The 13,877-nt window shown below is 41.0% G+C and overlaps 1 protein-coding gene across 4 annotated transcripts in view; it reads right to left on the bottom strand.

Annotated features, from left to right (window-relative positions):
- ITPR2 (inositol 1,4,5-trisphosphate receptor type 2) overlaps positions 1 to 13,877 on the bottom strand; it is a 241,850-nt gene that overhangs the window by 114,373 nt on the left and 113,600 nt on the right. For all 4 annotated transcript variants that reach the window (XM_033056927.1, XM_033056928.1, XM_033056929.2 and 1 more), the window contains 2 exons: positions 9,001 to 9,129; positions 8,304 to 8,424 (listed from right to left, as the gene is read on the bottom strand). In XM_033056927.1, coding sequence (XP_032912818.1) covers positions 8,304 to 8,424; positions 9,001 to 9,129 — 250 coding nt within the window. The remainder of the gene's footprint in view (positions 1 to 8,303; positions 8,425 to 9,000; positions 9,130 to 13,877) is intronic.

The following is a 13,877-nucleotide window of genomic DNA, read 5'->3' as shown; positions in this document are numbered from 1 at the left end:
CTTATTGAAACAAGCTGAATTTTAAAAAACCATTAGCCCAAACTGCAGTTCTGCACGATGTTTCTCTGAGGCATTTCCCCACCATTCCATGCTAACACGCTTTCCGCAGTGGGGGAAGGCATCAGAAATATTCCACCTCTCCCTCCCAGCTCTAAAACATATCAGGCTTTATGTCCTGAACCTGTGAAGTCAGCAGATACCCTTCTGTCCCCAGCAGCCCATGCCTCCAGCCCCACATGAGGACGTGCAGGCAGAGGCACCACACAGCTTTGATGAATGAAGGCTGCAGTGCTGCCAAGCACAGTGAGTCACAGCTCCCAGGCACAAACTTTCTCTTCCCCTCAGGACTAGATTGAAATGACAGCTTTTATTACAAACCTAAATCTGGCTGTGACACCTCAAACCCCAGCCTCAGAGACTGTGGCAAGGGCGCTCTGTCAGAGGGACTCTCTTCCCTTTAATGGATCCCACAGGTTCAGGGCACCCTAATCTCTTCCCACTGCAAGGTTGGAACCTGATGCAGGACTGGGATGGATCAGGCTGTTCCATAGGGATGGAAGAAAATTCTCTGATTCCATTTCTGGTAGGCACTTTCTTTTAAATGGTTGGCCACAGGGATTGAAAAAAAAAAATAGGTTAAGCTGGGAAGACACAAATTGACTTTTCCTTTCCACTCTCCATTTGTTTTGAAGGCAGGTTCCTGATTAACATGTGGAAGATGCCATGTATGGCTAGCCATTATTTCTAATGATTGTTTTTCCATATAATTCAACTGGGCTGTTTCGAAAAACACATTTGCCCTGTCGCTGCCTACTTTACTAGAGTAGTCCTTTAAAGTTCTGCCAGTGTGGGTAGGGTGCTGCAGCCTATTAATCCAATTTATTGTGTCCTAATGTCAATCACTGGAATGGTACTGGACAGTGCTCACTTCTCAATTAAGTGGAATGTATGCAGAATCCTGATATATTGAAGAATAAATTTAGCAATGGGGAGCACACTGTTCAGAGGAAAACCCAGACTTCTGCAGTCCTACAGATGCCATTTGAAGTTAACAACTTCCATCAGTGTCTGAGGAGCAGTCAAGGACTATAAGGGTTCAAAGAGTTGCAGCTAATTAAAACTATCACAAAGAAAACCAGAAAGAGAGAAAAAATACTCCTTTGTTTTGAACAGTTCTTGCATGTATAATTCCATTTGTAATTAAGATTTGTATTGGTTGTCAAAGGGCACTGTTGAAATCTAAGCTCTAAACAAAGCCTTTGTCTTCTTATTTCTTTTCAGCTTGTAGAAAGTTTATCTTTCATTTGTTTCACATTTCATTATTTAAAACAACATGAAACATATTTTTACATTCTAGAAAGCTGATGAACAAATGTGAACATAAATATTTATTTTTAATTTAGGTGTTGTAGGCTGCTTCCCTCTTCAAAATGTGTCAATCTCCCTTAAAGTATCAACATCAAATATTTAAAAGCATGTTTATTTTTGTTCCACTTAGAAATACTTTTGGACAGCACTCAAACTTGCAAAATATGTTTAGAGCTGGTAGACAAAGGAGCCAAGAGGGGGTAAAATTCTGTCTTTCATCTGACTGGTGAACTTGGGAAAAAGCTACATGGTTGTCTGTACATAAGTATCCAGCAGGATACTTACCAGGATGGACTCAATGATCCTTGTGGGTCCCTTCCAGCTCAAAATATTGTGTGATTCTGTGATGTCTTCAGCACAGGTAAATTCTGCCCTGCACTGGAGGGCATGTCCCAGGCTTACACAGCACCCATTTCCCACCTAGGGCACGGTGCACAGGGCTAATTACATCCTGAATGTACAACACCATTTTGCCAGTGTCAGAGAACATGGAATTTCTGGGAAATCCTTTAAACTACTAACCCTCAATCTGCTGCTCCCAATTATCTCTCAGCAAGAGAGATAAGACGAGCCAAGACAAGCGAGCAAACACGACCCATGGCAACAGCAAGAAATGCAGTGCCACAAATTCAGCCAGGTCACAGCAAAATGCCCTGCCCTGTGCTGGATGGTTCTGTGGGCACCCAGTGATCAGCAGCTTTCCTCCCCCTTTCTGCTTAAACAATGAAATAGTACTCAGAAACTCAAAAGAAAAGGGCACCATGAATGCCAAGAATAACCAGGTAAAAATCAAGGCACTCTCGATGAGCAAGCGCCAGTGAAGTCCCAGGAGCACAGTCCAGCTGCTCCCAGAGAGGCTGAAATGAGCCCAGGTGTTATTTTGTTAAATTACCTGCATGTAGTTCTCTTCACAGAAGCACAGCAATTGGCCCTATTTCAGGAATGCCTCCTGAAGCACTGTCCTTTCACTGTGCTGCTGCCTGAGTCTGAGGACCAATTTAGTCCTAAGGATTTGCAGGAAGCAGCCCTTGCCTGTAATTTCCCTTGGATTCCCATTCTTCAGAATAATCTACCTTGCCATTAGGAACCTCATCATTCTCACTATTTCCACCTACTGCTCCCTAATTTTATATTTCACTCCATTAGCTTTTGCAGTATATACAGAACACAGCAGTGTGTGGTGGCTTCACAGCTAATTAACCCTGAAGCATCCCCTGGTGTGGGTTTTCAGGGGGACACGCAGGCATTTGATCCCTAAGAGCCCCTTGAGGAGGAGTGTGATGGACAGTCTGGGTCAGGAAAAAACTCCAGCTGTACCTGGCTGTGAATCCTTTGCTCTGCTCACAGTTTACACCCCCTGGTAGTCTCAGACAGCTCTATCACGTTCTCCCACACTTCGCAGTTGTCACGTAACAGTGATGCATATTTAGCTCAATTAATTTTGTTCCATAAATCAGTCCCTCCAGCTCCTTAATCATTTACTGACTGCTTAACAAATGCATTTGGATGGAGAGACACTAATGCTAGCAACAGCAAGACTTTTTAAGGGAAATAAAAGCTTTGTGTAGACAAGACGCAAACCTGCCAATCTTGTACCCTTTCACTTGGTTGTTTTTTTCCAACAGAAAATCTACGCTAAAATATTTATCAGCCTGTAAAAAGATCATCATTGAATTTTTCTTGCAATTAGGGAAACACAAGCAGTTAAAATAGAATAAAATATGTGCTTCATCTGAAATGTATTCTTCTTGCTGTCAAAAAAGTAACAACAGGATAATTATTTTATTTGAACTAAAAATTGAAAATGAAGGTCTAGCTTTTTATAAAATGGAAAAAAGATTTTAAAATTCAAATGGGAAGTGAAATAAACACATTTTCAGGACTGAAAAAAACTGTAATATGAAAATTCATCTATATGGACATTAAAATACACATAAATAATTCCAAAGAAGCAACAAAATGTGACCAAGATTTTATGTTTAATGTTTCCTATTTGAAATTTGTCAGGGAAAAGTAAAGGGGTTTAGAGGGCATAAAAGAATGGTCAAGAACCAGAGCAGATTTTTTTGGATTCTGTACAAGGAGGTATTGGTGACTTTAAATTAGGGAATAAATACTCAACTAGAAAGGACTTCACTACACCTTCAGACCATCTGCTCTCTGTTACAGACAACCCATGCTCTTCAATATCTTAGGAAAAATTTATTGAGCCCCATTTAAAATGATGGCAGCTTTTCTGCCATCCCTCCTCCCTCCACTTTCTCTCAGCCCACTGACCAAGGACATCCTTCCAAAGTTGGTTCCAATCCTCTGACTTACAATCTAAATTTATTTATGTTATTTACAACCTAGTGTAATTTATGTCCAGTTGGTTTTGGGTCAGCACTGTCCTTCAGCTTAAACGTTTCTGTGACTATTTATCTTCTTAAGTACAGAAATTTCACGACTATAAGGCGCACTGGAGTATAAGGCACACTTCCAGGTGCCAGCAAATTTCCAAACTTTGTCCACATATAAGGCACACCAGTGTATAAGACGCACTTTTTTTTTTTGCAGTGAGGATCCGCACACAACAAAGTAACGAATTAGTAAGGGAATTGCGCAATCGCGGGGTTTACTGGCTCGGCTTGGAGCTGCTGTGGGCTCACGCTTCCAGGTTGGCAAATTTCCCAACTTTCTCCATCGATAAGGTGCTCTGGGCACTTCCGGGTTCGGACCAAAATTTCAGTCAAAAGGGTGCGCCTTACAGTCGTGAAATTACTGTACTTTTAATGCGCAACAACACAGGTCTGTGTTTGGCTAGGCAAAACGTGGGGGGTTCTGAATTCCCTTCCTGTAACACAGTTCTCCTTTCCCCTGACCATCCCAGCAGTGCTTCCTCTGTACCTGTTCCTGCTCTGAACTTTGGCAATCCCAATCTTACAGGGCTCACCTCAAATTTGGTAGGATGGAAACAAGAATTCTCCTTTTGCTTCTCCTGCACAACATCCTAGAACATAATCTGATAGTGACTAATGCAATTTGGCTTGCTAACAGATTTTTGTTTTTTTTAAGGGTCTGCCAAGAGACATAGTGTAACAAAATGCAGGTTCCTATCTGGCACTGTTTACTCATCTGGGAAATTCCAATTATTTCATTACTGGTGGTCACAACACAGGCACAGACAGACCACATCCTTGGGATAGACACAGTACCAGAGGAAAGATTCAATTTTTTAAAACATAAGGGAGAAAACTAATGGATACTACAGAGAGAAGAGTGTAAGACAACTGAATTTGCCCTTGTAATAGAAAAGAAAACTGATGCTCAGAGGGGAAGATGCTGCCTTAATTAAGAAGCAAAGACAGTTCTTTGCATGGGTCTTGAAGGACTGGTTGGGAAAGACACTGCTTCAATACCGTTTAGGATATGAATTTAAGATAGACAACTTGTGGTTGTGAGGAGAGGTGATATTCCCCAATTTTTTGAGAAAGACAGTAGCTGGTTTAAAATGCAGACTTTGAGACTGGCTCCACCCTTCTCAACCTTGCAAAGATCATAAAATGCATCAACTGAAAGTCTTTTGATAATGAATTAATTTGAAATAAATTAAATGGTTGGATATCTTATTTCCTCTGTTTTCACAGATGTCTGGGGACCTTCTACATATTTTTCAGTTGTTGCTACTTTACCAGGGAGATGGGAGCTGTTTTGATTATTCACTTTCTGGACTGTATTTTCAAGCAAAAGCTCAGTCCTATGTCATAAAAGAGAAAAGGCCAAAGTGATACATGTATGTGTTCATTCTCACCAGTGTGATAAACTGCTTCAGAAATCCACGTGAACAAGTCACACACGTAGACATACATATGTGTGTGTATATGTATGTGTATATGTATATATGTATGATTTCACAAGTGTTTCTATTCATGCCAAGCAGCCAAATGTTTCCTGGGCAGTAGAAACCTGGTGCACATTGGTATCTGTGTCCCAAACCTCCTGGAGCCACAGAGGGGTCTGAAGAAGGGGAGCAAGTCTCTATGCTTCCTGCTGAAATGGAGGCAAAGTGCCTGGAGACAAAGCCGCAAGTGAGGCTTGAAAAGCTTATGCAGTTTTTCCGTGGTTGTAAAGTGGAGTTGAAGTACCAGGGTTGTAAGAAATAAGCTTCTGCAAGATATCCTTTTGTTGACCTGGAAGGTAATGCACATTCTTGCAGTACTCATCAGAAAGCAGATGAAATGATCTTAAGCTCTTGAGGCAGTGCTTGCATCCATCTGCCAGCAACAAACCAGGAAACACTGAGCAGAGTGTATGTTGCTTAAACTTGCTCTGAAGTGGGTCTTTTAAGAGTGTGTCATTATATGGATCTTTGACACCTTGGGAAATCTGTCTGTGATCATTCTTCCCCCTGAGATTCATTTGCAAATCCAGGGCAATGACACATCACCAAAAAAAATCAAAACAAAACAAAGAAATCATGTTGGTTCTTTAAGGTCTACACTACACTTACTTTCCATGAGAAGGCTTTGTTCCCTGCTGTAAATCTGTCCAATACTCCATCTCTCTGATATAGGCAAAATCTTTTTAGAGGTTTTTTTAAAGCCTTGCTGTGAAACACGAAGGCCCTAGCATTAAAGCTGTCAAGATTCTCAAGTCAGAAGAGTGGAAAAAAGGGTCCACATATGCAGCCAGCAAAAGAGGCACAAGAAGGTTGCTATGTTTGTATTCTGGAAGATGCCTTTGGCTTCTCAAAATGAAGCATCATTTTGGGCAGAGGAGCACCCGACACAGAAAGGCACCAGGCACCCACTGCAATCCCAGAATGGCCTTGGCTGTAAAAGCCTCTGGTATCCACAGCTGGGGCAGTTTTTCAAAGTATTTCCACAGAGAAGAGCAAGTCTACTCCATTAACCCAGGCAAGACATGTTTGCCACCATGCCTAAAAGCACCGAGTATCACCCACAGTTAAAATCTCTGCTGACCAGGCAAATTTTACACAGGGATCTCTGTCAAGAACTCTCCTTCCACTTAATCTCCAGCTACCTTGCTCTTTGGGGAAATGCCCCTCACCTCTTCCTTTACTCTTCCCTTCTGCACTGCCAAAACACTCAATAAAAATGCAGCAATTGTCAGACAGGACACAATTTAACCATGCTGATACTGCTATTGGAGATGAATCCCCAAACAGTAGTTATGATATGGCAATGAAATCAGCAATGGGGATGCTGTGTGCTTTCAGGGAGCTGCTCTGAGGCTGCCAACCCATAGCACCCCAGAGGTGGTATCAGTAGGCTGCTGTGGGGACGAGTTTAGCTTGGCTGTCTCAACAGGGCAGAATCATAGAATAATGTAGGTTGGAAAAGACCTTCAAGAGAGAATCCAAGCAATAACCTAACAGTGCCACGTCCACCATTACACCAAGTCTCTAATGCCACATCTACACATCTTTCAAACACCTCCAGGGATGATGACTCAACCACTTTCCAGGGCAGTTTGTTCCAGTGCTTGACAACCCTCTCCGTGAAGAAGTTTTTCCAAACACTCAACCTAAACCTCCCCTGGTGCAACCTGAGGCCTTTTCTTCTTGTCCTAGCACATGCTCCTTGGGAGAAGAGAGGGCTCAGTGAGAGCCTCGCCTTACTCATCCAGCAATCAGCAGAGCTCTGGATCAATGGAATTTGCTGGGAATTTTTCATGATTGAATCAGCTGTGTACTGTGGGCACATAGCCAAAGGGAAAATAAACCCACACTCAGATGTCTCCAAACAGCCTCATCTTGATGAGATAACATGACCTCTCTGAGCTAGAATTTGATTTTAGATGCAGCTCTGCATAAATGAAGACATTGAGCTGTCTACAAGCACACAGAGGGCATGGCTGGTCTCAAACTTACTCTCACCTGCCTTACTTCTCCCCATTTCCCCAGACTTGCAAAAGAAGTAATTTATTGATGACTGTTTCCAGAAATGCCAGAGAAGAGCAAGAACATAAGTGTTAAACACACAAACAAGAATTTGTAGAGATGGAGCTTTATATGAGAGTGTAGTAGCTGTAGCATAAAGGAAATAAAATGTCTTCAATTTCCAAAGTTCCTTTGCCAGATGGATCCATAATTAAACCATTTGCACAACAAATAAAACAATTGAAGGTTGCTAAATTTTTAGGTAACTGCTTAGTCACATTTACACAGAAAATTAACGAGATGTTTTGGCTAAAATGTTAAATGATACTTCTGTACAGCTATTCCAAAAATTTAAATTTAGATTTGATTGTTACAGTGCGGCAGATAGCTCTGGGACCCTCTCATATTGTTTCATCATTATTTATTAATACTTTTAAATAAATGTATTAACAGTATAATGTAGCCAGTTGCCATGTATCTCTGCCTCTATTCAGCTTTCATTCACACTGAGCAGAATTTTATTCTACAAGCAACCAGCACTTTTGGAAACTACATTGAAAAATCCTTTATTCTGTATGGAAGAAGACTTTAAAATCATATTTACAGAAATTTAACTTCATTAATTTTGCCAGTTTTAGCTATGTTCTGGTGAAGAATATTTCTTTAATGTAGGATTAAGAAGTTTTTTTAAAAAAAATTGAACAGGGTGCCTTTGTTTATGTTGTGAATTAATATCAGAACTTGCTTGATATTAAAAAGTTTAAATCATCAAGAGTTTCAACCATCAAATTAAAATTGATGGTTGAAACCTCAATCATCACTCACTTAAGCAATCTCATCCCTCTGCACTATCAGTTTCACCCTAACAACCCTATTTGATGGGGCATGTTTGAATGGGTTATAAAAGAAGGAAGAATTTAGCCTCAGAAAGTGGGATTTCTGAAATCACTACTGACACATTTACAAGATGGTAGAGTCAAATTAAAAACTGTTAAACTTCCAGTGCAATCTTTAAACATAAAGAACAATAATCAAAGTGAAACCTGGCACCTACCCACTTCAGCCAAAGTCTTGATACAGGACTCCACTGAGGCTTTCTGTGTTGGGTTTGGCCAGGTACAGTTGTAAATTCTAAAAGCAGACTGCAGCAGCTGAATAAAAACAGGTTGGTGTGTCTGAAAACAAGAAACACAGAATTTTACCCTTAAGGATCTCCTCACAGCTGCCTTAAGGTTTGACACAACATAAACCAAGGGGGTTTTAGCTTGTACACTCAGGTTATAGCTCCATTAAATTCTCTTTGATCTTTAGGTCTGGCAGGAGCAGAAATCAATGCTGCACCTCTAAAAAGGCCAAATCATGCAATTTTTCCTCAGATTGCCACTGATATCAAGCACAATACGCACCAGAGTGACAGAGGAGTTTTTCCCATTCTCAGGTGTGTGTCCCTTCTGTCACAGGGCACAGCATCTCCCTCACCCAAAGATTTTTTCTGCAAGGATACCCCTTCCAATGAATTCACAAGAATCAGAAGTAACTCTGACCACATTGAGCTGTCTACTGGTTCAACGTGTAAGTGATTGAAATCAAGAATTAAGTGTTTTAAAGAGGGATTAAGGTGGTAGTCAGGGGCATGAGAGGGGACAGAGAAATTAAAGGAGGATGAGAGGAGATAGCATTCCAATGCAGGTAGCAGAAGTTCTCTCATTAGGAGTCTGAATAACTTATTTGTCTGTGTCTCTTCTCCTTACCTGGAGGCTGGTGCTGTTATCTGAAAATGGTGAATTGAAGAAGCCACTCACAATGCTCATGACAGGCTCAGTGACATATTTCTCCAGAGATGTGTCTGCATGTTTACGATCTGTGGTTGTGTTACAAACCTGCAGGGAAGGAGGAGGAAACAATGAGATCTAGTTGTCCCCAATAAGCAAGCTTCATTATTTTGTATTTATTACAACACATCTGATACTTCTTAAACTAAAAACAAAATATTTTTATATAGTATCTATCAGAGAGAACTAAGTTAGAGTTGAAGCTGGATTTGTTATAGCTTATCTTCTTCTTGGAGGTCCACCCTTCTCTTCTGAACTGGTTCTTTCTGGCTACCTGCCTCTTCTTCCCCACACCACGAAGAAAAGATCCCCCTAAATCAGCACACTGCATGCCACTTACACATTTAGACAGATTCAAGAAGAAAATGGACCTTTCCTCCCTTTGCAGGGCTGGTTGGAAGATGCTTAAGAGACAGATGAGACATAGGTTAGAAAGATTTCAAACAACATTTAGCTTCTCTCAACAATTAAGCACCACAACTGGGTGGAAAAGGTGAAGCTCATTTGCAGGAAAAATGTTTAAAAGGATGAAAAGAAGGGAAACAGCACACTCAATACCAACAGGCTTTAGGATAGTACTGGAAGACAGGCAGCATTTCTTTGGGAAGCCACATGGGGAAAATACAGAAGCCAAGCTAAAATAATGAAAGAAGGGAATGGATGATACCAGGACAACTCTGGAGCACAGAAGGATGATTAAATAGTGGGAGGAAGTGGGAAGATTTGTACAAAAGGTTCCTGAAGACTCCCTTTGGTATGACACTTAAAGTTTGTTGCTGTGTAAAGATGTCACACTTAAAGAAAGGGAAAAATTACTGGTGTGGATTACATCTTCAGTATTTCTTTTATTTCTCTTCAACATTTGTGAACATCTATACCCAGTCATGTTGACTTTCCATGTGTCAGTCTACACAGTACTGAAAGGAGTCTACAGAGAGCCAAAAACAATGAGAAAGGCAAGACTGGACAAATAAGTACTACAGACTGTAGTCATACTACCTCTCTAACAGCCTTTAAATAAGCAGTTGTAGTCATCATTAACAAGAAATGAAGGCAGTTGTTTTCTCTTTCACCTACACAAGCCAGAGACTACTGCAATGTTCTAGGGAATCTATGCAAAAGCATAATTTATTTTGTATACAAAAGCTCCAGGGGTAGCCTTTTCATTGCCATCTGTGCATTCAGCACGTAACCCCAAGCCTGAGTGGCACCCACTTACCATTCCATCTCTTCAGAGATGGGGAGTCCAGAGAAGCTGAATGAATTGCTTAAAGTCACAGGGAAAAGTTGGTGACAGAAGCAGAGAGAGAATCCACAGCACCTGAATCTCACACAGGGCAAAGATTCTCTCTAATTACAAACAGCCACTGTCACTACAAGACAGCAATTTCACCAGGAATGTTTTAAGAAAGTTTACTGACATGACATCCAAAAGCAAAGTGTTCAGGGTAGGAGTGAACTCGGGGGTACACAAGCACCTTGGGTCTAGCACACAAGCACTGTCATGCAGTAGGCAGAGCAATAACCAAAGATAACTTCACACCTAGACAAATGAGGCATCTGGAGGAGTTTGCTTGTCTGCTTATCTAAAATGTGTCAGATAAATCAGTCATGCCTCCACAGAGTGCATTTTTTATCACCCCAGGAAAGATTTTGGTCACAGAAGCAACAGTGGCTAAAATGAAACAGCAAACTCATCAGCCCTTCTGTGTTGGGAAAAGTGTGACACCACCACCACCCCCAGTCCTCATGGAGGAAAATGATTCAGTTAATAATCAAAAATTGTTCAAAAAGTTGTTTAAAAAAATAAAAAGAGATCATAGAACTAAATATCTCTGTAAATTCTTTTGCTTTTAATTAGTCTGGATGCCAATTTTGGCTGGAACCGGTAGCTCTAAGCTCAGCACTTCCAATCCCAATAGGAAGACATGGAGCTGTGCAGTGCTAGCACAGTGAAGGCAGAAATGACCAAAACTAAATTCCAGAACACTTTTAAGTTTTCCCCTTCAGCTCCCTGAGAAGCACAGCCATATGTGGGAATGCCACTCTGCTTCAACACCAGTCTGAAAAATTCCCATCACAGAAGGAATTTGGAAATCCTCTCATTTGTTCTTATCGCTCTCCCCTTTAGGGACTGAAAGATCTTCCTGGTGAAAGAAAAAAAAAAAAAAGCCTGAAATGCATGAAATGGAGATGAGGATTAAGAAAGCAGTGTTTAAAAACCCCTTAAGAGGCTTTGGGACCAAAACTCACACGAATAATACTTCAAAAATTCTGCAGAGAAAGCCAGGATAACTTTACAGCTGTCAGATTCCCAGCTCTTGTCTTTAATCCTGCTCAGACTACAGCTGCTGATTTACACAGGCTGGGCCACATGCAGGAAAGGGAAGCCTTTCCTTCAGCAGCACCCACTTTGCTGAGCACAGGGCTGTAAGTCACACCCAGCAGAAAGTAGGTTGGCAGAAGCTGTAGAAACTGGGTGTCTTTGAAAGCGCGACAGCTTTTGGCAAACCCGAGCAGTTTATACACAGATCCGCCTCATGCCTGCTTTGCAATGTATCACGTTGTTGAAAGGAAAATGACAGCTGGGGACTAAATATTTCCTTCCTCAATCCAGAAACAGATTTTAAAATAAAATCAGTTACCTTTTTTTTTTTTTTTTCCAATATATATCTAAAACCAAAAGAATCCAACCTGAGGATAACACTCTCCGTCTTTCACCTTGGTGCTCTCCAATAACAGACTCAAAGCTCACAAACTCACCCACTGACAGGCATTTGTAGCAGCTAAAAGAAAAGAAAGTTTCCCCTTCCCCCACGCAAAAGCATCCCTTTTAGCTCACTGGAACACAGAGGATCAAAGGGCTCTTTTTCTAAATGCTTTGAAAGCTATTGTAACATCTTTCATGAGGCTGACAGCATTCTAACTGTCCTGATAGCTACAGAACGCTGATGTATTTATAACACATGGGCTCTGTCAGGGCCCCAGAGCACCAAATCTGAACAAATACACTTCATAACCTGGAAAATACAGCTATCCATGGCTGGAGAGCAGGACAGGCCAGAGCACCTCTGACATGCTTGCAGGAGAGCAGAATAAACCTGCATTTTGCTAACAGCACCTGCACACAAAATGCAGCATTTTCCCTCTTCACCTCTGAAGATCTGGGGTCTAATTTCTCTTAGGAGAGGGGTGTGTGAAAACAAGCTCAGTGGTCACCAGCATCAGGACAAGCCCCCTGCATTTAGCACAGTGCAGTTTGTCTCCAGGCTCAGGAGAGGAAGCCTGGACAGAGCCTTCTTTCTACTTGTCTGCTTCTCGCCCAAGGGCACAGAAAATTGGCTGTGTTCAAGGGCTGGGGAGGAGGGATGCTCTGTTTGGAAAGTCAGGGTCAGGACAGGTCAGGAAAGGGTAACCCAGAAAGGGAATTAAATAGAAGAAAATACTTCTTGAGGTAAAACCAGTAAGGTTAAAAGTCAGAATGCTCCTCCAAGGATGCTTCTCATCCTAATTTTCAAGCAAGGTTGTTTTGTCCAGGATGGCTTTCATTGTGTAACACAACCACAGACACGAAGCAGCGAGAAAACAGGGTTTGTAAAGGACTAAATTACTGCTGAAAATGGCCACCACCAAAAAAAAAGAGAGCTCAAACATCCCTGCCTTAACCTGCTCCCATGGAAAAAATAAAAATATGTTTAAAAACCCCACCAAAAAAAACAAACAACAAAACAAACAAACAAAAACAAACAACCACAAAAGAAAAAGCCCAATCAATTTTCTGTTTCACAGAGAAATGAACAGGTCCCAGTGCTTATTGTACACCACAAGTCTTTGAATTTTAGCCAAAATTCATTATATTTTCTCCCAATAGGTCTCTCAGGAATTATTTTGTGGCACACTGTTACTTTGGGGTCAATGTCTGCTGCAGGACCAAACTGAGATTCTTTACCTTTTTTCCTTCATTTCAATTAAATGAAAAATGCATAGAGTGAGAACTTATGTGTTATAAAATGTAATGGACCATGAACTGGGAAAAACCCAAAAACCATGGTTCTACTTCTTGAGCAGAAAGAGCAACACCATTGTTTGTCACTAATGTTGTAGTTATCTATAATTACAAGAAGTATTAACCTCCTAGAAAAGGATGTGTAGTGCAGGCCATAATTATTACATCACATTAGCTTCCCCTCATGGCTCTACTATTGTATTTAATCTCTGTGGAAGTCATAAGATTGCTCTTGTTTCCTGCCTTCAAAATCCCTGGGAAAAGAAGCTTAATTCAACTTGTAACTTAAAATTTAATTCAACAAGTACTGACACTCTGAGGTTCACTGAGGACCACAGGAATGGCAGGTCTGTGGTACTGACTGTGCCCTGTCACCTTGCAGCTGTAATTTATAAATTAGTATTAGTAATTTATATATTAGTATTCTCTACACCTGCCTTTCACATCAGCAGTGAGAATGCAGTGGCAGGAGAATAAAAGACAAAAATAGAGACTAAAGAAGGAACATGAGCCAGAGATGATCTTGGTTCCCTTAACCTCACTATAACAACAGAATAATGGAAGAGATTACAGATATGAGGTTTTTTTTAGTCACCATCATAATGACATGCAATACACATCCCCAAAAGATGTACAGAGGCTCTCAACCATGTACACACACACAGTTTATTTCTCTGTAAGAAAAGAGAAAGGCTCGGGTTCCAAGGTACCCTTTTAGAAAAAGAATGTTGCTAGTAATTAGCAGGTTAAATGATGATAAAGACCATAGAAATGACTGTTTGCTAAACAA

Source organism: Catharus ustulatus, chromosome 4 (genome assembly GCF_009819885.2).
Source record: "Catharus ustulatus isolate bCatUst1 chromosome 4, bCatUst1.pri.v2, whole genome shotgun sequence".
Taxonomy (NCBI): domain Eukaryota; kingdom Metazoa; phylum Chordata; class Aves; order Passeriformes; family Turdidae; genus Catharus; species Catharus ustulatus.
Note: the sequence above shows the minus strand (reverse complement) of the source record. Positions and strands in the feature narration are given on the sequence as shown.